Source organism: Acromyrmex echinatior, chromosome 14, assembly GCF_024713525.1.
Source record: "Acromyrmex echinatior isolate Ae372 chromosome 14, ASM2471352v2, whole genome shotgun sequence".
NCBI lineage: Eukaryota > Metazoa > Arthropoda > Insecta > Hymenoptera > Formicidae > Acromyrmex > Acromyrmex echinatior.
The window spans coordinates 9,542,343-9,568,040 of NC_141865.1; the positions used below are offsets into that span (position 1 = coordinate 9,542,343).

Consider the following 25,698-nt stretch of genomic DNA (forward strand, 5'->3'; position numbering starts at 1 on the left):
CTCATTTGATTGAGCTGTATCGTAAAAAAAAAAAGCTTATTGTCTAATTATTATTTACCTGAAGAAAGTATGATGCTCCACACACACTTTCCATAACTTTTTCGCTGCTCTGTGATTAGCCAATTTAAAACCGATTGTAGATTCAAACTGTTCGAAGTCGCCTGGTCTGATTTTAATGTAAAAATTATGCCTTTTGTAAGATATTTTTAATATCTTTGGCCAGGCAAACCTATTAATCCTTAAACGATCCCTATAAACAAGAAGACCCGAAGCGCATACACCTAACATTATATCAACACCTTCTGAGTCTTTCGCGGGATGAAGATCTACGCCATACATAGCTAATTTCTTTGCATTTTCGAGATAATGTAATTCTGCTTCGGCGGGTGTTTGACCTCTAAAAAAAATTACAAAAAAATTGATTTTGTTACATGATTGAACAACGAATACACATTTTTCTTTTCTTCATCATAATAGTAGAAAGAATAAAATCGTTTGCATGCATAAATAAAACTAACTTGTGTGTTTTATGCAGATCCATCACTTTTTCAATTAATTCGGGCGTTTGGTCAGGAGCAAATTTAAAATCTTTCAAGTACGTCCTTCCATGTATCTCAGAATCATAATCTCCGACTTCTGATTGGACCAGATAGGAGCCCAGAAGAGCGTGTGTCACATAGGAACAAAGCAAACGCCCTGTAATGATATCGTTTCTAATCTGTAGGCATAATTGATAACGCGTAATATCTTCGTGCAATTGAGCTGGATCCGGTGGGTAGAATTTCACTTCGAAATTAAATTTCCATGGTTCACCTAAAAACATATGTTAATGTTAGAAGAAACTTCTCGATATGTACTATTATATTTGTTATAATTTCGTAATAGTTTCCACGTACTTTTAACAAATTTCGTGATCCTCTTGTGAAGATCCAACCAATTACGCGGATCGTGTCTGTCTTCATAAATAAGACCAAAATAATCTTTCTCCAGCAGATTCATGCTTTGACAAATCATATCGAGAAGTTCTTGGCCCCTCGCCTTCCTCTGCAATCCGATATTTAACATCTCTCAACGTCAAGTAAATAAAATATAATTTATAATTTGTATGTACACTATGCATAGACTAAATCCTTCTATGACTTACATCGATGTAGAAATCCTTTACAGTACCGTCAAGGAGGGTAATTTTGGCAAGAGCCATCTTTCCCCTGCTAACTGGGCTTTTTGTGGGCGAATTCGTCCCAGTCCCATTCTCCGCCGTTGCTTCCGTTGAAGCATTAGTAGTTTTCTGTTCTTCCGGCATGTTTTCGTTCTATTCGTATACCTACAAAAACCAAGTATATCAGTCTATTTAATATTCAAACTGAAGAATTTTTATGTATATCTCATAATTTAGATTTGTCACTGAGAGAACCATCTTGAGTCACGAAAGCAACAAACACTCTCTTCGGCTCTCTTTTCACAATATGAAAGAACAATCGTTGCTCCGGAAAAATCTAAGATATCGAAATTTACAAAATTATCGAAAGAAAACGTCGTCTGCACGACTTATCTCGAGACTATTCTACGATTGCAATTTCGATTGCGATGAAGAGTGGAGGAGTCGCGTGTCGCGATGTGGTATATCTCATTATAGATCCTGTCTAGACGACCTGAGGGTATCACGCGGTGAAATAATCAATATTTCCCGAGGGTTCGCAAGTCCAAGTGTCTCGCGGTGCACCCGCCAATCGCGATTTCGTTATTAATGAAGAACAAAGATACACAGTCGTTGCTCCAAGGTTCGTCGAACCTCGAGTGTGTAGGGTGGGCATCCTTGAACTTGGCAAGAACGAATAGAGTGACAAGGGTATGTGTGCATATCGATTGCATATAGGCGTATCATTCGTCTCTAGATAAAAGCAACGTATAATTCTATACATAACTCGCGTTTGCTTTAAATATTACATAAAAGATAAAAATAAAAATAACAAGAGTAAAGTTATTCATTCAACTAAAGCTTTACGGTTATACCATTATTATACATAACGATAAAAATCTTTGTCCGTATAATGTGAACGTTTGTCTCATATATTCCTCCATATAAGTGAATATGATATTTATAAAAAGTTCTTAAATATAATAGCTACATTATCAATGTCGCACCGAAAAGGCAATACATTATATAAAATAGCTGATACTATTGGATATTTTGCAGATGAATTGCGCGTCGTGTAACTGTGTTGCAGGTCTACTCACCCTCTCTTCAGAATTACAAATTGTACGTACGTAATTAAAATTTTCTATCTGAAATGATACTCTCGATGCAACTGTCGATGAAATGTTTCGAAAATGTACTAACAAAGACAAAAAAAATTTATCGAGCCATTCTTCGATTTTAATTCGAAAAATTGCTATTCAAATCAATTTATCAGATGTATTCTTGGACAGTAAAAAAAGAGGGAAGAGACATGTTATTATATATTTTATAGCATGTACGCGACGTAATTACTAGTGTAATCACAGAAAAAATTTAAGACAAATATTCTGTGTAAAAGAAGAAGCTTTAAAGCAGCGCTATATAAGAGTAGCGACCCTGACCGACACGCTTCGTAGATTGCAGAATTTGCATCATGTTGCCTGCAATTTGAGCCGACCATAATCGCGGCCTCATTCGACAGCATTGGACAAATAGTAATTCAGACACAATTGTACGAAATCAATGCTGTAGAAAACGATTGTCGTTAACATTCTGAAGCTCCCGGAGGATTCTTTAAGAGCTTCTTAAACTGGCTAATAAGAGTTAGGTCAATGAAGTGACTGATTTGCCACTCAATCCACGTAACAAGTAAAATGCGTTGAAAGCGAAATTAAAATGAAAAAAATCCGAAACACACACACACACACCTGTGGACGGCTATTGATTTCAATTTGAAAAAAGCGGAACAGTTAAAAATGTTCATTTGAAATAAAAAATATCTTTGTGATTCTTTTAGAACGAAATTATCAACGATCATGACAAGCCTCTTGCTGATTAGATAACATAACAACTCTACACTATTTTTACTATGGTCTAGTGATTCGGCGATCGAGTAAAGGCGATTAACAAGCGCGAGTCACGAGTCACAACGATAAAAAGTATTCAAATGTAAAAATAACACGATAGAAAAAAAAAAGAAAGATAATAATAATACCTTTATTAGCAATTTTAAGCAAATGTATAATTCGCTCCGATAGATACGCGACAAATCTGCTGCAACAGAGTATGCGCATCGAATATTTGTAGGACGTTTTTATAAGAATCGCAATTAATTTAGCGCACGAGATTTATCATAATTATTATTCGGTTTTCATTGCACAATTTCGCGATTCTTGCACGTTAATTCTTTCATCGATAAAGTTAACGCGGCCCTATATATGTTTTACTGGAATTTTACTGAAGTTTTTACGTAATCGCGGAAGAAGTAATGATAATTTCAATTGCATGTTACATATACTGTTTGTAGTTTAAGAGACAATTAAGTAGGAATCACGCGATCCCATGAAATGCTGAAACATATTTTAATTCGCGTCGAATTAGGACGGAGTTCCTTCAGACGACCGGTCCCGGTGTGCGAATTCGATGGGAGGAAAGGAGTGCCGTCATCGCTGGAAGCGGACGACCATTATACACATGTTCTTTACTGGATTGATGAGGTAATACTGGCGATTACTTTTGTCGCGATGATGACGCGACGGTAACAACGATATACACACGACACAGATCGCACGTACATTATTCCGCACGATGGAAACTTGGAAACCAGTACGTATTTCGTGGACACGTGAATTTCATATCTCTTTTAATCTATTAATGAATTTATCTTGAAACACTTACGATATAATAGACGCTTATCGCACTATTTTTACGATATCTTCTATGATATCAATATTATAGATTGCATGAGAAGGAATCTTTATTACGTAATGTATACATATATTCTAAAAATTCATTCAAATCATCTCTCTTTCTTTTTTGTGCTAACGATTCATTACCTAAACTATCTTTATTGGAGTTTTCAGTTCTTAACTTGCTTGAACTCTTTTTATTATTTAAATAAAGTAAAACTTTATTTTATTTGTAAATTGTATTTTATTTTATTTGTAAATAAATATTTTTTCTTTTGTAAAAATTATATTAGGTGTTGGAATTAATTCGTAGCGTTTTACAAGTGATGGGAAGTACTTTCATTAATGTATTTTTTAATGCTCATGTGAAATAAATAACATTCTTTCATTAAAAACGCTACGAATTAATTCCAACACCTAATAGCTCGATATTTGATCCTCTTATATATCTTGTTTTTAAATGTTAAATAGGGAAAATTTTATTTTATGAAAATAAAAGAATACAAAATTTTGTTCTGTATCGTCAATTAAGAGAATTTCGCCGCTCGTGTCTGACGAGGCATGAATTCTTTCATTAAGACGGTGTCGCCAAAAGACACGCACGGAAGCTGATGAAGAGAAACGCATTGTGCGTGTGCGCGTAGGCGTGTGCCAGGGATCACGCGAACGACCCCTCTCATTCACAATCAGCCCTTTGACACACACGTCTGAACCTGAAACCCACGCGATACGCACACTCGAGTAGGATTTGAAAAAAGCTAACCGAAATTCAATACTTAATTTTACAATATTCAATTCTGATTTCTGCATTTTTAGCGTAAAATATTACATACTTTTTATACTTATGTATCAGGAACAAATAAGAATCTTATTGAAAATCGCCGTTTATAGATATACACTTTAATCTTAAACATTAAATTGGTAATTTGAAATTAACATTGTATAAAATACAACAATTATATGCACACATCATGTACGTATGAAAATAACCTTGAATAAATTCATATATATCTACATAATCTATGCCCTATGGAATAAAAGTAGTGACACGTGAAAATAAGGATACATAATCATCCAGTATATGAATCTCAAAGTAAGATGTGAAAGATCATTTTTTTACAAGTTTTTTTTTTGGATTTTTGTCCCGCTGTGCGACGGCTCATAAAAAAGCAGCCTAAAGACGAAAAGGAGATTTAAAGATCCGGTTTCACGATGGCAGCGCAAAAAGGGCTGGAAGTCTTTCATAGGTCTCTTTAAAATTTAAAAGGCCAAATGAGAGCCCGACCGGCTTACTGCTATCTCGGAAGTAACTCAACCTTACCCTGGCTACTCCAGTTTCATTTACCCCTCTCTTCACAGATGTCTTTTAAAATTATCATCCGACAACATCGACTCATTTTTCTTGTGAATCAACAAAACTAACAATAAGTTTTTCAATCGCTTTCTACTAAAAAATTATTTCTTTCAATCAATTGACATTTTAACGCCAGATATGAATGCAATTATATTCCCGCGATACAAGAAGCAAACAGGAAATGATCGCCATCGCAACACAAGGGCGACGCGGAAGGGGTTCGATGAGAGGGTGAAATTACTGGAGGGTGGCCAACAATAACGACTTCTGCGAAATGTGCTTTACAACCGACTATGCGATCCTGCCAACTGATAGCAATGGGAAGATAAGAGTACGTAACTGAAACGTAGCTAAAGGAACGTGCTTTTAGCGCATTTCTTTTTTTTTTTTTATAAAAGAGACGAAGAAAAAAATATAAAGACATACCGTAATTGATACCGTCAGACAGACAGATGATAGATGATTATAGATTTAAAAGGAAGTCGAGAAATAAGAAAGCAAAAATAATGGAGTGTTGATTAATCGCAAAAGAAGTAAGAACGAAAAAGTACAGTACAAGTAAAAATAACAAACGACTTGCAAATAACGATCAAAAGACACTATCTCTGTCGTGCGTTTGTAGGAGATCAAATGTGGATATCCTCTTTTTCAGTCATGGGTTTGAAAAAGCAATCCTTATCGCGCCTCGGGCTCGCGAGAAACATTCCATGCTTTTTCATTCATCACAGCTGACCAATCTTTTTCTTTCGCATGAAATAAACTGGTCTCTGTGTAATGAGATTTTTTTCAAGTCCACAGCGTACTCCACAAGGGAGAAATGACGGGAATGGTGAAAACACACATAAATGGTTTCTTTGAACGACGAAATTAAAATATGAAAGGGATCCTATACTGATGATTCTTACCGACGCATTTCAATTTTCTTCTGCTGTTTTTTTCAACTTTTTAGCACAGGACTAGATAATCGTGCTAAATAATTGTATTTTTAGACAATTAATATAAATATCTACTTTTTTAAATACTTTTATATATTCATAACAATATTTTTCAATCATACATTACGTCTTCAATCATATATTATATCTTAATCTATATATTGTATCATATATTATATCTTATTATCAAGTTATCGATAAACGTAATCCATGGAACGTTTGCATGTCACAAGTATATCCCGATAAAATAGCGATATCGAATTAGTCGTAAAATATAATAAACATAACTACGACATTAACCCAGTTTTTCGAACAGAGTTTATAACGTAAGGAAAAGTATATTGAATAAGTAATATCTCACATCATATATCTCTGTACTAAACAGACCTTTCTTTTTAGGAATTCGCGTGCACATCATTATATGCGCAGAACATATTTGATCGATAAGCTAGCTTGACTATTTTAACCAAAGCGCACTAAAATTAGAAAAGATTTAAAAGATTTTAGAAAGGATATGTAAATACTTATAACAGCTTTGGCATTACTAGGGAAACTAAAAAAATATTAACAATGCTAAAAAATCATTAGACTTTATATAAAACTTCTAAAAAAACACATTCGTAAAATATTTAAATATATATTTGCAAATATGTGTATAAAAATTGTTTGGATGACATCGTAAATTGTGGAATAAAAAAGTAAAGATTTTTTTTACTTTATTACTTTGCGTATATTGATAGCTGCGCTGTCATTCGCCCTGTTGATTTTCATCTTTGTGTTATTATATATATATATATATATATATATATATATATATATATATATATGACACAAAAAATTGTTCAAGTTTTTTTTTGAAAAATATAACAGCTGATAGAACAATGTTAAAAACAATTAACACATGGCCTCGTGTTTTAGCCTTGGATACTACTGCTGATAAATCAAGTATATTTTTCTTAGACGCTACGGCGAAACATTACTGTGTATATTTTTGTGCGAGTTTTAAAAGTAGACAAGCGGGTTAAAAAACGAAGAGACCAATGAAAAAATACGAACGATACAGTACACTTTAATCATGTCACACGCAAGCACGCATGACTCACATCGTCGAAGAGATACGTACGTGCATGCGTATGACGCGTAATTTATAATAATTACGAGGGCGTACCCATATTGTATCGACGTTCAACGAGAGCCGAGAGTATTATTGCGGAGAATATGCTTCATCCTGCAACGTAATGGATCGTTGCAGTTTCACGAATATTATAACATAGCAGAATTATTTATATCATACATTTTTAATTCTCACATTTATCAAGCAAAACTTCAAATTCTTTAAAGAATTTATATAGATCAGATTACAGAACAATTATATGCTTTAATATTTCATTAATTTCTAAAAAATATAAAGAATCTTAAAGTTTTCATTTATTTTACTTTTAGTATTTCATGTATTAGTAATTCATGATCAATTCATTGCTAATATACTGTTTTACTATCACCTTCTCGCATTCAAGAAAATAAGACATTCTCTCTTATATCTATTATCTTAAGTCCGCACTTAAGATTCTACGAGATTCTAGATGGAAAAAAATTAACGCGAGCACAAACCTTAAAAGCGCGTTATCATTGCATCGCGTTTTTTTTTCTATCACGTCCGACCTGCTTTGTTTTAGAACGCATTTATCTGATTTGTCCCGTTGTACAAATCTAAGGAAACCGCCAAGCGGTAAAAGAAATGTTTCGCATCCCTGATTTTACGCTTCTTCAGTGGAAATGAAAGTGCGAGAGATTGCCACGGACTATGAAAACGCGAGTCATGTGTCAAGAGTCAATGGTAGAAAACAAAAAAAAAAAAGAAGGAACTACTGAACGCTGAAACAACCGCGATGCGGTCCGAGAGCACGATGAGGTTTCGCAGCCCAAGAAAAGTGCGTAAAGTATGATTAAATGTGCCACGAAAACATAACAAAAAAATAAATCAGAATAGATGTAGGTTTATACCCGAATAATTTTTTTCAGAAACCTTTTATAATAATTTTTTAAAAACCTTCGTAAGAAACATAAAAATCAATTCTAAAATTTACAATTGTACTTATCTTACATTGTTATTAGTATAGTGTATATAATATGAATAATATTGCATAAAAAATAAAGAATTTGCAACGTTGTTAATATATAAATTTACTATCTCACTATTGCGTTTTTTTTTCCAGATCAGAAAACTTAGTTAGTCCGAGAGAGATTGTTTCTTAAACGAGACAATAATTTCCGAGTAAAAAGCTGAGTAAAAAACTGAGTAAAAAGATATAATTGATTATTATATAATTGATTATTATAAAATAAAAGATATACATGTCATGACAAAAAAGAATGAATACATTGATAGAGATCGAAAACATAGCTCTGTGCGCAAGAATTAACATCAGTGCAAGTTCATTGTATAGCCGGTAGTCACTGTCAGGTAGTAGCGATAGTGCCACGTAGTAAACGTGACCACGCCTTATTGGCGTTCACCTTTCAAGTATCCGAGTCTGGTTAGACGTCTCATCGTCACCATTTCCGCCGGAGATGCTCGTCACACAGCTACATAATTAATCAAACTTGAATGGCATACTTAACGAATAAAGTATTTAATAGATTATAAATTATGTCACTTTAAAAGAAGATATAACAAACGTCAGTTTGTTTCAAAGTGACATAATTTTAGTAAAAATTTAAAAATAGAATAAAGATAATTAAGATCTTCGCTCAACGCGAAACAGCTTAATGCTTTGTTAATGTATTAAGATCTGATTCCGATACCTCGAATTTGAAAAATTTTCGCAATTAAAATGGCTGCGTACATGGTAAAAACATTTTCATTTAATTAAAAAAAAAAGTAAAATAATTACGTTTTTAATATCACAGAAAATTATAGTAAACTATGTAATCGAGTTCCCGTTTTAACAGATCTAGATTTCTCGTCAAAATAATGCAAAAGTTCACTGGCCTGTATGGCTATGTTAATCGCAGTAATTAATTGCATAACATAAAACGTCATGTATTATACTTGATAATAACTTTATTAAATAGAGTTATAAGTAACTTTATTTTAAAATATTTAAAAAATTTAAAATCCGTCATATCTCATCTCGAATAAAAAGAATTTAGGATGAAATGAAGGAAATGAAGGAATATGCGGTCTGCGATTTCGCAATATCTCCGTAATGCAATACGATTGCACGACGACAAAGCAATTTGACTGAAAATATAGTCGATAAAGATCGGTAATTCGATTAATATGCATACCGGCGATGATAGTTGTTGTATTAAGCGTGCCTAGCACGATATAGTAATGAAATGAAGCAATATATTGTCGAAGCGAGGCCACCCACGATGCATCGCAAAACTGTGGCGAACAGTTATTTCGAAAGTCTAAAAACAGGGTGCTAGCTGCGCACATAGGTCTTATCAACCTGTATTACCATATTCTACGACAATCGAATAATTACAGTACCCTCATTACGCATTACCGAGCACCCACGCTCACAAAAGAGCGGAGAACCGTTGGATCACGGTATAGCGTAAACGATATCACTGGAATGTTATTATGTTCATGTGACAATTGTATTCAATGTCATCCCGTACGTTATATCAGTATCCGAGCGAATACTAATAGTCGTGCGCCCGATTCCAGGTCTCCCTCTCAGCCACTCTCAGCTGCGCGATATCAGATTCCTTTCAATTCAGATGACGTCACCGTGTTCGCACACGTTTGCATCTAGAGAGTCGCCGACGCCGACGCCGACGCCGACAACGACAATCCAAGTCGGCACAAAAACAACTATTCGCTACGATACTCGTGTTTATGGCGCGAGCATTCATCTTGATTGCGCTAAGAGTACAAGATGTATGAATAGCTCGCCTACGCGAGATGCACCGATAACGATCGAAAAGTATAGCAAATTTCCTCTGTTCTTTTTACGTCGCGATCGATTCCATCGAGAAATCCGAGAGACGATTTATTGTTAATGATTTTAATGTTTTTCATGTTAAATAAAAACACGCTGTCGCTTTTTCCAACGTTATAAGGGATGCATTAATCAAATAGCGATTAATGCAATTTTAGTGTTAAACTCTAATAATGAGTAAGAATGTATACGCCAAGGTAAGCGACGATTCGCGACAATGAAAATAATTGTGTGATTTTTAGGAACGGATCAGAAAGTTTTTCCATGACTCAAAAGTCTCTTTGGAGTAGTAATAAAATACGACAGTGACAAAGCGTTTTCATGTCCAGAACAAAATGTTAATAGAAGAGACATCAGTGATAACGAAAACGATTGAACGTACTCGTTCAAATTGCGAAAACAGGTGAAAACAGGCTTCAAAAAAGTCTAGAAAACTCAACGTTACCGTTTACTTCCGGCTGCTCCCTCGACGTGAATACTTGCATGCATCAACGTGTGCCCCGCGTGCAGTCGTGCACTCGCGTGTACGTTCACGAACTTGTGACACGAGTACCGGTAGCCAGCAGTCTCGCGGACGATGTAACGGCAATATCGTGTCGTGACTGGCCGTGACGTCCTGGCGAAAACTGTGTCGAGAATTACGACTTGAGATTGAGATGTCTCCTCGCAATCGCATCCCTTACCAGAGGTCTGTTTTCTATGGCTCAACTAGTAGTGGCTCAACTTTTGGGGAACTTAAAGTGAGAAAGGTATATGTTTGATATTTTTGTCGAAAGTGAGAAAGAGAATTCTAAGGCAGGAACAGAAAACAGATCACATGTTTCTTCAAAACAAAGTGCTGGAAAAGATGAATGAAATTAAAATTCAGTGTCTTTATAGATACACGAGTATCTGCTCAAACTTTGGAGAAAATTCTCTGAAAATTTTCAGTCAAAGTTACAGCATGTGTTTTTAAATATTATAGAAATTTAAATTTTTTTTAAATTCTTCTTTCCCGATTGTGAGAATAAAAATAAAAATAAAAACAAAAATTTCTCGCCAAATAAGATGAAAATCTTTGAAGAAATAATTCCTCAAATTATGATAAAATTCTTGCAGAACTCCAGGTTTTCTCAAATAATGACTGTAAATAATGACTTTGCTAGCTTTCTCCAGCGTGCATTATACGAGTACATTAATCATATACTTTTCAATAGGAGATGGAGGAAAATGTAGCTGAAATCATGTGCGCAATCTAAATGATGCATCTTTCGAAAATAGTGTGCTCTACAGCAGAACGCATAATTGACCCAATTGAACCAATACGTAGTTGGAAAGAGATGACCAAATACCTTGGCTTCTCGCCAAGGTTAGCACTAATTTCTACATTCTGTGAAGATTGGAAATCATGGACACAACTAATATCGCATTTCATCGTTCCACGTCTTTATGTTTGAATCAACGATTTTTGAGAGAAAAATATTATATCTTGAACGTAGCGCGAAAAAACGTATAACGCAAGTTAAATATAAAAATCAATAAGATCTTAGATAATAATATTGATTTGAGAGACGAATATATTTTGTAAACCATAATATGCTTAATTAATTTCAATTATATTATATATAATTTTAACTCTATTAAAAGTTAATCTGCAGCGTATCTCATTTAAACTCGATCGCGACGAGCCGTTTGAGAAAAATCGTTTTATATGTATCTATATATATATATATATATATATATATATATAATCCGATTATATAATATAATACAAAAATCCTGTTCATCGACTGTTCGACTTCAGGGCTAACCGGTGATATATTCGCATCTTATTAAAAGCAAAGGTTACAACGTGAAAAGACAGAAATAAAAATGTAGAGTAGGCATTGAGTGAAGCGACACGAACGGTGTTAGAATTATATATCAAGCGCATTGTGCTCAAAGAGTAATTTATATACTGTACCATGTAGAAAGTATCGAATGCGCGTGGCACATTATCGAGAAGCAGTTTTGCCCTCGTAGTCGATCACTGAAACCAGAACGACGCGACGCGACGCGACGCCGACGCACGGCAGAGCGGCGCGGGCGCGGCGGTGTCGATGAAACGGCCGGAAACTGGAGGCAGAGCTCGACGTAGCCGTGCTTCGTTAAAGCTCGAAATCGCATTAGCATCGACGTTTTCACGTGAGGGAATCAAAGCGAGAACCGATGAGGTACCCAAGTTGCACGAGCCTCCAAATGAACGCCACTGTAAGAATAAGTAAACGACTGAATTGTTAAAGAGAGAGCATCCGAAAGCCCAATTCCGATCGAGTAAGATACTCATGATCTTATATATCGGGGGAGATCTGCCGTAATAATTATTTATAAGTCACGTCAGGTTTAAAATAAAGCGTGCGATACTTTTTCCTAACCGACAAGATTCGTGTAACGAGCTAACGAGCGGTGATCATTGTGTCATACTGCTGCTTGGGAAATTTGTCATCGTTGTTCTCTTCGTAGCCTCTGATATGCGTTGCAAGTTACAAATCGCAAGTTACAGATCGTACCTAGAAGCGTTTTTTGTTGTTGGCAACAATTCCGTCGCGTCTCCGTCCGTTCATTGACGTTTCAGGCGTAATTGAACGTAACGGCACGGTCGCGTCAAAAGTATCGATTTTTCCGACGAAAGATCGGATCAAATTTCACGCACGCCTGTAATTTCTAGTTTCCAAACTCTCGTCTGACGAAAATCACCTGAAATGAGAATTTGAAAAAATAATTTTTCTTTCAAATTTGTCACGAAACGAACGCGAAGCTCTGGCTGAGAGAGACTTACTTCATACTTGGAGCATTCGACCTTGGTGCGTCATCGCGTCGCTGTCGCTTACGCACTGTCCTTTCCGTCGGGACACCCGATAAATAGGAGTATATGGACAATATCTATGTAACCGATCTGTACCATCGACGCTCGATACCTGTCCTGGCTATTCGATGACGCCTCTCACGTAATCCGTGCTTCCTTTAGTTACACGTTACACTGTCACTGTCTACGCATAGTGTGGTGTGGTGTGATGTGATGTGGTGTGGTGTGGTGTGGTGTGGTGTGGTGTGGTGTGGTGTGGTGTGGTGTGGAGTGGTGTGGCTTGGCGTGAAAAGCAACGCGATCAACTCGAAAATCCTTGATCGTATCCTCTCTATGCATATTATTCACATAAACGAGTGTTATGTACTTGTGAATGATTCATGTATTGCAGTTGAAACATTGTTGAAGAAAGGTCTAGTACAATAGAAAGATGCACGCGGTGAAATTTCAAGCTCGCTGTTTCCGGACAGATCGATGCACGTCCTGCATGTAAACCTGCACCCGGCACCCCGACGACATATGCACCCAGCACCGCTGCCGGCTTGCCTCGTCACAATAGTTTTTTCGCACCCCACGTTTCATCGTTTTCCCCTCACGATACTTAAATGCACTCGTCCGGAATCGCAATTCTATTCGGAGGTGAGGATTTCACAGCAAAGCGAAACGAGGCGAGGCGAGGCAAGGCGAGGCGAGGAGAGGCGAGGCGAGGGTCGAAAGAAACGGTCGTCGATACGAAATGAGTGTGCTCGGTGTCCAAGATGGAACTGTCATTTGTCGAGAATTGCGTTAGGAAATACAGCGTACAACATATCGTCCAAGTTTACGTTCGCTTAATTTTCTGATAACAGTATCTTAAGTATCTTAACAGTATCGGGCGCGCGTTAACGAGACCACAAATTATTAAATTTATTATTGCGCCTACAAGGAAAAATTTCGGTCTATGTACTATACGTAATTTGGCATGAAAACAAAAATATCTGAACACTCTTCGAAATACAGTTGTCAGACAATTAGACCTCGTTTACGCAATCGAGAATCGTCGGACTGTGTTCGATCGGGCTGTGATCGCTCCGACGCCTCCGATCTCGCGGAATCGCGGAACCACCGCACTGGCGACGGGACGGGACGGGACGGGACAGGACGGGCGATCACCGGCGATATCGGCAAGTAGCACACTTACCTGCGAAAGCAGCCTTCGCCGTGTACGACGCACCAGCGTGAGGAAGCGCGGAACGCGCGGCGAACAATGACACGGGCGATCGACGTGAAGGGGCGGGAGGAAACAGGGCTTGGTTCACCGATCCTCCGAAGCGGAGCCGAAGCGTCAAGCGAGAGCCAGACCAGCTGCGCTAGCGTAGCCTGCGTAGCGTAACCGCGTAACGCACGTAGCACGTACAAACAACTGTCTCTCTCTCTCTTTCTCTCTCTCTCTCTCGCAGTCAATTCGATTGTCGACAGGTCCGTTCGGCGGGTGGTCCTCTCACAAGTCACGAATCACGAGATGACGCCGTACAGGACGGGGACCACGGCCCTTGTTGTCCGCGCCATTTTCAAATAGTCCTTGGAGAGAGCGGAGAGCGGCGGCGACGTTGAGAAATTGCGTATCGCGAATCGCGAGTAACGCACGACGCGGACGCCGCCCCGGACGCGCCGCGACAAATTCCTCGTCTCTCACTTTTCGTTTCTCCTCGCTTTCCGTCTTCCTCCTATATATTATTCCACCGCACGAGCCACGAATGCCGCGAATAATCGCGAGACGACGAGATCACTCGGCAGCAATGGCTGGAATACTACTACGGCACTGTCTCGGCACTGCCCTCGACTCACTCGATTCGACGTTTCTATCTAATTTCTGCGCGCACCCGCCGTCATGGCCGACTGCGATTAGGAAAAACGGAGTTTCTCTCGTGACGCAATCGAATAAGCACGCCCCGTTTCACCTGCATTTTCTCCAGCAGGTGGCGCCACGGCCACGCCTGACTGTCGATAATCGACAATCGGTAATGTTGATCGCGAATTATGTTTTATCCAAGGAGTATAGTCAATCGCGGTTATATCGAGGATCGGTAAATGCTCGAATAAACACACGTGTGTATATAATTTTTTTACGCGTAAAATTAAGCAGCAAATTATACACTCGAATATTTGAATTGTTGCCAACTTCATTTTCACAAACGTTGATATGATTGCAATCAATGACAATAATGACTAAAAAAGATTTCGCATCTATAGCTAGACTATTCGTATGACCGCAGTAAATAAAGATACGATCACATTGCATAATTATTACCTAAATACCTGGTTGAGGGTTGAGTCAATATAAAAAAATATTGCGACCATATGCATAACGCAAGGTGAAGAGAAAAGGGGTCGAGACGAGAAGTCCAAGAGAATGGAGTAGGAAGGCTAGGTGGATCGTTTACGTCGTAAGTCGTTTACGATTCAACGTGGCGAAATGCGAAAATCTTGATTCCGCGACCTCGCTTGGACCTCGCTCGAAAGTTTCCCACTGTATGAATCGAATTTATTCGGATGAAACAGGATGAAATAACGGTCGATGTAGATGCAGAGAATCACGAATGAACAATTATCGGATCAACGGATCCTGACGGTCCTCGATTGAGTGTCAAATTTCTGGAATTCACGTTCGCGATTGCACTCGGCAACACCCGATTATGTGTCATATTTTGTGATAACAATACTACGTCAACTGTGTCGCCGTGGTATCGCGATAAGGTCAGTTTATCCTCGATCATTACGTGAGGTTAGACAGTTTTCTCGGATTCTACGAAACATAGCACAGTCTTTTTAACAACTTCTGCACGATTAATTTGTAGATATGTATATACACATTAATTTCCTTTTAATTCTGTAACTTCTTCACCAAAAAATTAATAATTGATTTTATTTTGCATATTAGGACAAAACTTAATTATTAATGCATTGATCATAGTTTACATCAAGTGTAACTGATAATTAAGCTTTACTTATTTTATACTGTCTAAGCCATTTAAGGCTTGATTGCACCAACTTTTGATGATTGACTTCAAATTTCTGTCTCTCTCTCTCTTTCTCTCTCTCTGTCTCTCTCTTTAAAGCCCAGAGAGCAACAGATAGAAAGAGTCTTAAGTCTCACTTAAAGTTTAACTTATGCGCTTAACTTGTGCAATCGGATCTAAGCAGCTAAAATAAAATTTGAAAACTATTTAATTATATGAAGATATAATTTTGGTTTTATGGGCTTAATACAAGGCATTCTTGTAAAAAAATTTTTCTAAAAAGATTTAATATATAAGACATGATGTATTTTTATATCATGATATAAGAGATAACACATAAATGCATGTGTATAATATACATCACTAATAAAACACCATTAGACATTAAATAATGGCAAGTGAATCTTGGAATGTCTTGGTAACGGGAGGCGCTGGTTATATCGGTTCTCATACAGTATTGGAATTAGTACAGGCGGGTCTTCGGGTGGTGGTAATAGACAACCTTATCAATGCATACAAAGGTGAGACGTGACAAGCTATATGACAAAAAATGATATACCTTCTGTATATATATATATATATATATATATATATATATATATATATATATATATTTCAAATTAAATGATATATTAATGACACAGTAAATTAATTATTATCTATTTTCTACTTAAATCTAACATATGTATTTTCTAGTGATAATACAATAGCACATAAATGCATGCAAATTAATAATTAATTAGAGATTAAATAGTTATTCTGATAAATTATCATTCTTCTGTCATGTATTGTGTAATTTATATAGGTATAATACAATTTTTAATTTTTCAATCTGTTTTACTTATGTTTACAGACTCAAATTCTGAGAAACCAGAATCTCTCCTCAGAGTGGAAAAATTGACAAATAAAAGTATTGTATATATTGATTGTGATATCACAAACATCAATGATTTAAGAAGTGTATTTCAGAAAGTAAATATGCTTATTTGCTCAAATTTTACTGATAGTACATTAGATTCGAATATTCAGAATATTTTTATCTTTACAGCATACTTTTCATTGCGTTATACATTTTGCTGCATTGAAAGCAGTTGGTGAGTCATGTCAGAAACCACTCGAGTACTATAAAACTAATGTCAGCGGCACAATAAATTTGCTAGAAGTTATGCGGGAAAACAATGTAAAACATTTTATTTATTCAAGTAGTGCCACAGTTTATGGTGTACCTGAGCAACTTCCTTTAGTAGAAGACATGAAAACTGGTAACTGTACAAATCCGTATGGAAAGACAAAGTTCATGGTGGAAGAAATACTAAAAGATTTGTGTACATCAGATAAGGTACATATTATAATATATTATCTTGTGATTCACTTTAATAAAAGGTTACTTTTTAGGAATTTTCCGTTATATCTTTGAGATATTTTAATCCTGTCGGCGCACATCCCTCAGGTGAAATTGGAGAAGATCCCAATGGTATTCCAAATAATTTAATGCCCTATATTGCACAAGTTTCTGTTGGAAAAAGAGACATGTTATACATTTATGGGAATGATTATGATACCCCTGACGGTACAGGTAAGAGTTTTCTCCTTTTTTTTTTATTGTAGAAAGTATGACTAGATAAAATTCTTTTAATAGAAAAGCTCTTGTAAAGAATATATATTGTAGGTATATATACTGTAGGAAGAAAGAGAACTTTATGATATTGTAATTAAGATCTTTTTTTCTAAATTAAATTTGCAGGTGTACGTGACTATATTCATATTATGGATCTGGCAGTTGGACATATGAAAGCTGTAAAGTATCAAAAAACTCGTAATCCAACGGGATTTAAGCCGATAAATCTTGGTAGTGGAAAGGGCTATTCTGTGCTTCAAGTTATACATGCATTTGAAAAAGCATCTGCACGGAAAATACCATATAAGATAGTTGAACGTAGACCAGGTGATGTCTCCACCAGTTACGCGGATGCTAGTATTGCTAATAAGGAATTAGACTGGACTGCTACAAAAAATTTGGATGACATGTGTAAGTTGTAATAATAAATGAATAACAATGATAATATTTATTCATATTTTATTTGGTATTATTATCCATATTTTCTGTACTTAAATGTTTTAAAATTATAAACTTATTATGTTCCAGGCGCAGATACGTGGAAATGGCAACAAAATAATCCTAACGGATATAAACTTTAATAAATATTATGTCTAAATAATTAAGAGAAGCATCTGGAGCTTGCTATTACATTTGCCTTCCGCATATCATTGGCTAGATAACGAAGCCATGGTGGTATACAGTTACCAAAGTTTAGACCAAAGCATTAAAAAAATAATTTTTTATCTTCTGTTAATTAAGCAAATTTTATATAATGAGAATTTATATATCTAACAAAATATAATATTCTATTATTCACTTTGTGTTTATGTAAATCTGTTAAATATATTTTAAGACATAATTTTTTTGTATGTTAAAACTAAATCAATTTCTATTATTACACAATATGGTGCCATTTTAAATAGTCACACAATATATATAATACATTAATATATATAATATATATAATCTACTATTTTATGTAAAGAATCTAAAAATACTTTTATATATACACTAAAACAATGTAAATATATAATTGTAGTATATGAATAAAAAGATACGCAATTTATTACTGAAAAAATTTTCTTTTTTCGACATTTTTATTATTGTACTCTCGATACTTACATAATTTTTTTTTATTGTCATTGATGTATAAATTGTTAATAAAATTAGATGAAGATACTACATACACTTAAATGTGAAAAAAAGGAAAATTGTAATTATTCAAATTATCATCATTTCGAATTTGAAAATTGATGTAATTGCCTGTACGAGAAATCGATAAGATATCGAGAGGTCGACAATCATGATTAATATAGTAAACCGCGCGATTTTACATACCTGTCAAATTTATAGTCAGACGTCACATGTTACATTTAAAAAAAAATTAGAGAGTCGAGTAAAGTACTGGAATTTTAAGAGCAGGTTAGGATCGCTCATTTGTCATCAGCTGATCGGACACTTGGCACCTGCTTGTATCGACATGTTCGTTCAGACTCCGATCGTATCCAGTCGAGTCGTTCTGTGATATATATCTCGTGATAGCCGTAACAATTGATTGTGCTCGATCATGGACCCATCGAAGGACGAGGTACAGACGGAGGGAGGTCTGATTGAAAATCTATCCACGGAGCAGAACTCGAGATGCGAGTCACCGAAACGCGGCACCACGCTCTCCACCAGCACCAGCAGTTTCGAGGCATTGGACCCGCACGATCCAAACCTGAGTCGTTTGGCGAACACAATGTTCCAGAAGACGGGCGAATACCTGCAGGAGGAGCTCACCGCTACCCACGCAGACTATCGGCTGCTGGAGCGTCTAAACAAGGAGACCATCGCAAAGTACACGGAACTGAAGATCATCTCGTCGAACGTAGTGCAGTCGTTGGACTCGCTGAATGACAAGTATAAGAAGTTACAACCAATCCTGGATAATATCAATCAGATTGATGACAGCGTTAGTAAATTGGAGCAAGCTGCATATAAGCTAGCAGCGTATTCCAAGCGACTCGAAGCCAAGTTTAAGGATCTTGAAAAGGATACGAAAAATAAATGAAATTGTAATTATGAATATGTAAATCATTGTATGTACTTTTATGTAATTATCCTATAAATAATAGGATAATATAATTATATATCTTAAGCGACAGTTACAGTATTGCGAATATAAATGATTGTATAAAAAATAAGTAAGAGAGCTAGCAGAAAAGCATGTCTTTTGTACATTGTATTTATTAGTATAACGAGACCTCTTGAACACGCTTACAAAACTTCTATAAAAGTGTAGTTTGCTATCCCTTTGCATATCATACAAAATCTGACTGTTATAATTAACTTATTAATTAAAAATGATACATCTTATTTAATGCTCTATCAAGCCTAATCTTTCTTCTGCAATATACATATTAATAAATTTCACAATGTGCCTACGTAATGATGATACAAGTGTAAATACAATTACTATGTATAAATTCAAAAACAAATAATTATAGCTATATTTAATAAAAGAGATATTTGTATATATTTGCCATAATATTAAATACAATTAAAGAAAAGTATTTATCACTTGATATACGGCAGATAGAATTAATGTTCCAATATATAAAATTGAATTTATTTCTAATCTTGTTAACAATAATTTACTGAAATATATAGCTCAAGTATATAACAGATGATATATGTGTATGAATTGCTAGAAGATTGTAAGTGGTAATCCTTTATCGGTAATTATTTTAAGTGTTATACAATTGTCTTTATATATAACTATATGGATTATGAAGCATAACACAATATGTGTGGAATATTTAGATTATGTAACTATAAAACTTCGACATTGCATTGTCTCGTCGCACTAAAATGTTCATGTCACGAATATGAAAATCCAAAGCGATTATTATACTCCAATACGGTCTTCCAAATATCACAATATATCGTAAACGGCCATAATAAAGAAAGCTGCATTGTTCCTATAATTTAATTGCCGATAAAAGCTGAAACACTTCTACATAGATGATATTTAGCAGTCTAAGAAATTGCCGGCCATCAACAGTTCCAGAGCAATCTCGGGTGCGATAGGAAATTCTGGTATTTCTGTACTGCTGTTTGTGTAGCGTACTTTGTAAGTAAAATACATGCAGACCTTTTGTAATACATGAGACCTATAAAAAAAGACATTTATTCAAACAACAATAATAATAATAATAATAATAATAATAATAATAATAGTAATAGTTCGTATCTTTTATACTTACGGAATTTCTCGGAAGTTGACTTCATTCGCTTCATTCTCTGCAAATTGACCAGGACCACTCAACATTGCTTTGATAGTACCACTCGTTAACGCATGTTCCCGTTTAACAATAAACTCATGGCCATCGCTACTGACCAGCTTCACGTACATTGCGTTTGGTCCTTCGCAGCCCCCATAAATGGGACTACCGTTTTGCTAAAAAAAAATTTCCAAAACATTTATCACATTATTTGTCACATAAATAGACAAAATTTTATACATAAATCTAAAATATTGTACAATTGTAAGAAATAATGAAGTATAGTGGGATAAATAAAAAGAACCACCTCTAGAAAGCAAAATTTAATTTGGAAAAATAGGTACCGCATGCATGTCTTTAGACGATCTGCCATCTTCTTCTTCGGTCTTATTGACACTTGCTTCTTCATTGTGCTTAATCCAAAGAAAGATTAATGTTAATCAATATTTTACCACAAGCTTTCAGCTTTCCAGAAAGGGAACGAGTAATTTTAACGTATAACAGCAACACAACATGTACACGATTATCGTTACAGATATATTGTTATACATCCTGATTACCATGCAGAGATACACCATGCAAACGAAATTGTTTCTATACATACCTTCTCAGCCTGCATATTTACATCAGTGGACATATTTGTTGTTGTTGTAAAAATATCCTCCTAAAGCAAAACGGTTCAAATATACTATATATATGTGTGTGTGTGTGTGTGTGTGTGTGTGTGTGTGTGTGTGTGTGTGTATACACACATATATACATATAAAATACAAACAAAATAATAACGGATAAATTATATGTGATAACTGTATATGTTAAAAACTAAATAGTGATTAAACAAAAAATACGAACCCAAACATATTTTGTAAATATTTTGTTTACAAAATTTCAAAAGTACCAAATTATTATTGATATCATAGGCATAACTTAAAACATGAAACAAAACATTGTGTGTACTGAAAAATAACCATAGGTTATAAGCTACACATCGGAAAGTAACGTTTGAAATACAAAAAAGACAGTATTTTTCGAAGCATCGTATTTTATATGCACGCAAAACCAATAAAAAAAATTATTTAACAATTTCGAACAAGGCTGCTTCTATGCTTATATTTATCCAATGGAACAATTGAAATAGCTAGGAGTAATTTGTTGTACATTACTGCCAACTCTCTCTCTCTCTCTCTCTCTCTCTCTCTCTCTGTCTCTCTCTCTCTCTCTCTCTCTCTCTCTCTCTCTCTCTGTCTCTCTCTCTCTGTGCTACATCATTCTCGCGTTATATTGTAGTAACGTTGGATAGTTGATAAAAATAATTATGAATTATATTTGTCAAATTATTATAAAATGGCAAGTGCCGCGAGTGGTTCTACGTACCTTAGAAACGACACGAAATTTTAATTAAATCAGATCTTCCTAATCGCGATATAGTGTTACAGGAGCAAGTAATCAGCTGACGAGTCGTCTGAAGTCGTCGACGTCGACTGCCAATGACACTTGACACACGACCCCACTCCACATGTTGACTATACCGACAATATCGACGATACTGACGACAACTGACGACGATTGTCGTAACACGAGTGAACTTGGAAAACAAAATCACGATCGTGTGAATGGTATGCTGTGATTTACCGATTCGTATCGTGCACAATGTGTTTCGACATGTTTTGTTTATGTGACTCCAGATCGCGTTTCATTCAAGAGAGTAGTCCCAATCTCAATTCTTTTATAGCTTTGATGTAAATCGTAAAGATTAAATGACATCTGGTATTTTTTGATTCTCGATGTGCCGTTTAACAATAATTGTGAAATAACTCGAGCAATGTTCAAAATTTTATGAATCGTTTCAATCCAGAAACATTAATTTTTTTACTGTAAAAATTTCATTAATTTTATCGAACTTTATGTGACCTGTCATCTCATCTTGATGGATCACAGGTTGGATTCTAATTAATAACTTAGCTTTTATTTAAATGACAACAAAGCATTAATAAAGTATAAAAAATTATATCGTATAAAGTTGAAAAATAAAATTAATAAATAAAAATGATCATTAAAACTTTTATCAATTTTTTGAACATGTTTTAGGAAGATGTAGGAAGTTACTACAGCAATTATATAGTTTAACGGATCATCATGGCTGTTTTTAAATCAAGACAAACTACTTGTTCATTAGAAACAATTCGATTAGCCAGATAACGCAGAGCTTCTTTAAATTATACGAAACATATAAATAATGTCCTTCAGAATACGTTTAGCTCGCAGCAGGCCAATTAGACTTTTGGGGAATGTAGCCATGAAGTGTTGGGCTTTTAGTGGAGCATATATTCTCTTATGCTTTTTTTTATATTGGTTATATGGCGGCATTTTGGCTTTTGTCTTACTGTGTTTTGCCACTACTGGTTCGTATATAATATATATATATACATTATATATAGTAAAAAAAAATATATATATATACATATACATATTTTTTTTACTACAAAAGATTTCATTTTCTATAATAAGGTTATTATTATTATAAATTTAAAAATTTTATATTAATTTAAAGATTATAAAGACTGATATTTTTTATTATCACAGGAATACTCTATCACAGAGAAGATCAACTTCTTTATCATCCGGAACTGCCAGCCCATTCGAGAGTCTATGTACCAGCTCCTTCAATATTTAGTTTACCTTATCAAAGTATATATACTAGAGCCGGAGATGGCACAATTCTGCACATGTTTTTTATTTCTCAACCAGAAGACAGAATGAGGAAAGCACCTACATTATTGTTTTTTCATGGCAATGCTGGCAATATGGGTCATCGGTATATTCATTATTTTACTGTATATATATATATATATATATATAAATAAACACTGTTGTAGTGTGTTCTGTTGTTTGTTACAAAGAAAAAATTCGATTATAAACAATAATGCTTAACTGAAAAGCATTTTTACAAATTTCTCTAATTAAAATATTGTAAATTATTAAAAATACTTCATTAATTGTACCCGTAAAGTTTCTATATTGCTTGAGAAAGGATAAAGGATGAATTATATATAAAGTGAGTTACGTTTGTACAATACAAATTATCGTAATATTATGCATATATTTATGTTTCAGATTGCAAAATATAGTAGGACTGTATCATAATATTCAATGTAACATTCTAATGTTAGAATATCGAGGATATGGCTTGTCGCAGGGTACTCCATCGGAGGAAGGGCTCTATATGGATGCTCGAGCGGGAATAGATTATCTGTTTAGTAGAACGGATATTAATACCAATGAAATCATAGTATTCGGTAGATCATTGGGTAAAGAATTTAATCTTATTATTGGGGATGTTTATTTATTTTCCAATATTTTTTAATCTTATGTTTTATTGTATTAAGCTCTAAGATTTTAGTTAATCTTCTTACTAATTATCAATATTTGTGCGTGATAATTAAATTTGATTAAATTGTAATTTAATAGGTGGAGCAGTAGCCATTGATTTAGCCACAAAAGAGGAAAATTTACAGAGAATTTGGTGCCTTATACTTGAAAATACCTTCACTAGTATCCCAGATATGGCCGCCTTATTTGTAGGATCTAAATTTTTACAGTATCTGCCACTTTTTGTATATAAAAACAAGGTAATAAATAGAAAAGATTTATAAATTTTTAATTACTTTATGCGATTATTCTTCACTCTCTTTACAAGTTTAAAGGTTTTACGAAAGAAGGTATAATGTCTTATATTAAAAGGTATCATATAATTAGCACAAATCTTCGTACATTTTTATCCTCCATATTATGTATTAATTTATTATATTTCGTAATCTCCACAATCTCAGTAATCTCGCTTCTCTATTCTTATATTTATTTATAGTTTCATGTATTTTTATATTTTTTTTACATGATTCCTCACATTTTCATATTTTTTGTTGCAGTACTTGTCTATTCTGAAAGTTCGTTCAGTGACAGTGCCCACTCTGTTTATTTCCGGTCTGGCGGATACATTGGTACCACCCCGCATGATGCAAGATCTTTATAAGAATTGTCGAAGTACATATAAGCGTATACTTCCGATTGTGGATGGCACACATAATGAAACCTGGTGTCAGCAGAGTTATTATCAAAACATTAACGCCTTTCTGACCGAGCTCAGGGAAAATCCACCTCCAAGGGTAACGTCTAGTCATTGGCAAATTGATAATATTTAGTGTAAAAGTACTTCTGTCATCGCATCTATTTATTAATATAATAAACGTAATTTTTGCGTTTTAAAGGCATAAAAAAATCAATTTTATCAAATTGTACTTTTTCTACCTTTTGTAGAAATTGTTCTCACGCTTTGCAGAAATAGAGAAGTCGACTTTATGACTTTCAAATGTGACTTTAATAATAATTACCCATGTGTCCAAATCAAATCATAATTAAATAAATATTTCAAGTTATAAATAATAGTTTAAGTAATATAATTAATTATTTGAACTTAATTAGCTTAAGTTAATGTAAGTTGATTTAATGTCTTTACTTATTAATTTATTCAAGTATTTTCTGATTATTTTAATTAAATTAAAATAATTAGGAAAAACGAGAGAGAGAGAGAGAGAGAGAGAGAGAGAGAGAGAGAGAGAGAGAAAGAGAGAATTAATCAATGGAATATAGTTACAATAAATATTTCAAGAAACTCTCTATAATACAAGAACATTTGAATTAAAAATCTTTAAAATTCGAAAAGTAAAAATTCTTAAAACCTACAATTTAAAAGTGTGCGACGAGAATATTAAAAAACATAAGTTTATTTACTAGAGTAAGTTGAATTTAATTGTGACTACCAAAGTATGCATGAGCCTGCGAAAATAAAATTTTTAATATATTTCTTCCTATAAATCAATATTATGGATTTTATTATATACTA

At 34.6% G+C, this 25,698-nt stretch overlaps 5 protein-coding genes and 1 long non-coding RNA gene across 17 annotated transcripts in view; 4 read left to right on the top strand and 2 right to left on the bottom strand.

Moving 5' to 3' along the window:
- The window catches only part of cora (erythrocyte membrane protein band 4.1 like coracle), a 27,040-nt gene extending 12,238 nt beyond the window's left edge, over nucleotides 1–14,802 (bottom strand). For 2 of the 6 annotated variants that reach the window (XM_011060868.2, XM_011060866.2), the window contains exons 1-5: nucleotides 14,114–14,801; nucleotides 1,145–1,324; nucleotides 897–1,044; nucleotides 519–813; nucleotides 59–397 (exon numbers count right to left, since the gene is read on the bottom strand). In XM_011060868.2, the coding sequence (XP_011059170.1) occupies nucleotides 59–397; nucleotides 519–813; nucleotides 897–1,044; nucleotides 1,145–1,303 (941 nt within the window). In that variant the 5' untranslated portion in view covers nucleotides 1,304–1,324; nucleotides 14,114–14,801. Of the gene's footprint in view, nucleotides 1–58; nucleotides 398–518; nucleotides 814–896; nucleotides 1,045–1,144; nucleotides 1,325–10,554; nucleotides 10,700–12,051; nucleotides 12,337–12,637; nucleotides 12,825–12,906; nucleotides 13,090–14,113 lie in introns of those variants that run through there. The other 4 variants (XM_087413193.1, XM_087413195.1, XM_011060867.2 and 1 more) reach the window with 4 other exon arrangements.
- LOC147907427 (uncharacterized) lies at nucleotides 10,718–11,750 on the top strand. The gene is made up of 2 exons (XR_015547343.1): nucleotides 10,718–10,858; nucleotides 11,306–11,750. It is a non-coding gene; the product is annotated as an uncharacterized LOC147907427 (long non-coding RNA).
- Nucleotides 14,803–15,519: 717 nt separating the features above from the next.
- Nucleotides 15,520–18,610, top strand: Gale (UDP-galactose 4'-epimerase; the record flags this gene model as incomplete). The annotated part of the gene is made up of 7 exons (XM_011060864.2): nucleotides 15,520–15,669; nucleotides 16,405–16,453; nucleotides 16,786–16,904; nucleotides 16,981–17,271; nucleotides 17,328–17,508; nucleotides 17,677–17,961; nucleotides 18,079–18,610. Coding segments are annotated over 7 exons (1,128 nt in total), but the record flags the coding sequence as incomplete, so codon positions are not given.
- A 142-nt stretch (nucleotides 18,611–18,752) lies between these two features.
- Blos2 (biogenesis of lysosome-related organelles complex 1 subunit 2) lies at nucleotides 18,753–19,741 on the top strand. Its single transcript, XM_011060869.2, has one exon. It carries the CDS (start codon nucleotides 19,100–19,102, stop codon nucleotides 19,583–19,585), a length of 486 nt encoding a protein of 161 aa, XP_011059171.1. The 5' UTR covers nucleotides 18,753–19,099; the 3' UTR covers nucleotides 19,586–19,741.
- A 2-nt stretch (nucleotides 19,742–19,743) lies between these two features.
- On the bottom strand, nucleotides 19,744–22,317 carry EloC (transcription elongation factor elongin C). 4 transcript variants are annotated; one of them, XM_087413217.1, is made up of 6 exons: nucleotides 22,173–22,286; nucleotides 21,651–21,754; nucleotides 21,403–21,462; nucleotides 21,143–21,211; nucleotides 20,781–20,974; nucleotides 19,744–20,687 (listed from the first exon to the last, which is right to left on the bottom strand). In XM_087413217.1, exons 3-6 carry the CDS (start codon nucleotides 21,433–21,435, stop codon nucleotides 20,546–20,548), a joined length of 438 nt encoding a protein of 145 aa, XP_087269343.1. In that variant the 5' UTR covers nucleotides 21,436–21,462; nucleotides 21,651–21,754; nucleotides 22,173–22,286; the 3' UTR covers nucleotides 19,744–20,545. The 4 variants fall into 4 exon arrangements, with proteins under 4 accessions (XP_087269343.1, XP_011059172.1, XP_087269344.1 ...); XM_011060870.2 differs by lacking the exon at nucleotides 21,651–21,754 and having other exon boundaries at nucleotides 22,173–22,317; XM_087413218.1 differs by lacking the exon at nucleotides 21,143–21,211.
- Bem46 (abhydrolase domain containing 13-like protein Bem46) lies at nucleotides 22,282–25,674 on the top strand. Of its 4 annotated transcripts, none has more exons than XM_011060874.2 (6): nucleotides 22,282–22,414; nucleotides 22,887–23,200; nucleotides 23,382–23,613; nucleotides 23,913–24,106; nucleotides 24,267–24,427; nucleotides 24,725–25,674. In XM_011060874.2, exons 2-6 carry the CDS (start codon nucleotides 23,035–23,037, stop codon nucleotides 24,995–24,997), a joined length of 1,026 nt encoding a protein of 341 aa, XP_011059176.1. In that variant the 5' UTR covers nucleotides 22,282–22,414; nucleotides 22,887–23,034; the 3' UTR covers nucleotides 24,998–25,674. The 4 variants fall into 4 exon arrangements, with proteins under 4 accessions (XP_011059176.1, XP_011059177.1, XP_011059175.1 ...); XM_011060875.2 differs by lacking the exon at nucleotides 22,282–22,414 and adding an exon at nucleotides 22,439–22,793; XM_011060873.2 differs by lacking the exon at nucleotides 22,282–22,414 and adding an exon at nucleotides 22,439–22,736.
- The last annotated feature ends 24 nt before the right edge of the window (nucleotides 25,675–25,698 follow it).

Excerpts from the sequence above, each read along its gene's own strand:
- Blos2 (XM_011060869.2), top strand. The coding sequence starts at position 19,100 with ATGGACCCATCGAAGGACGAGGTACAGACGGAGGGAGGTCTGATTGAA.
- EloC (XM_011060870.2), bottom strand. The coding sequence starts at position 21,435 with ATGTCCACTGATGTAAATATGCAGGCTGAGAAG. Across the intron at positions 21,212-21,402 it reads TAAATATGCAGGCTGAGAAG|CACAATGAAGAAGCAAGTGT; the intron begins GTATGTATAGAA and ends CTTTGGATTAAG. Across the intron at positions 20,688-20,780 it reads GTCAACTTCCGAGAAATTCC|GTCTCATGTATTACAAAAGG; the intron begins GTAAGTATAAAA and ends CTTTTTTTATAG.
- Bem46 (XM_011060874.2), top strand. The coding sequence starts at position 23,035 with ATGTCCTTCAGAATACGTTTAGCTCGCAGCAGGCCAATTAGACTTTTG. Across the intron at positions 23,614-23,912 it reads GCTGGCAATATGGGTCATCG|ATTGCAAAATATAGTAGGAC; the intron begins GTATATTCATTA and ends TTTATGTTTCAG. Across the intron at positions 24,107-24,266 it reads AGTATTCGGTAGATCATTGG|GTGGAGCAGTAGCCATTGAT; the intron begins GTAAAGAATTTA and ends GTAATTTAATAG.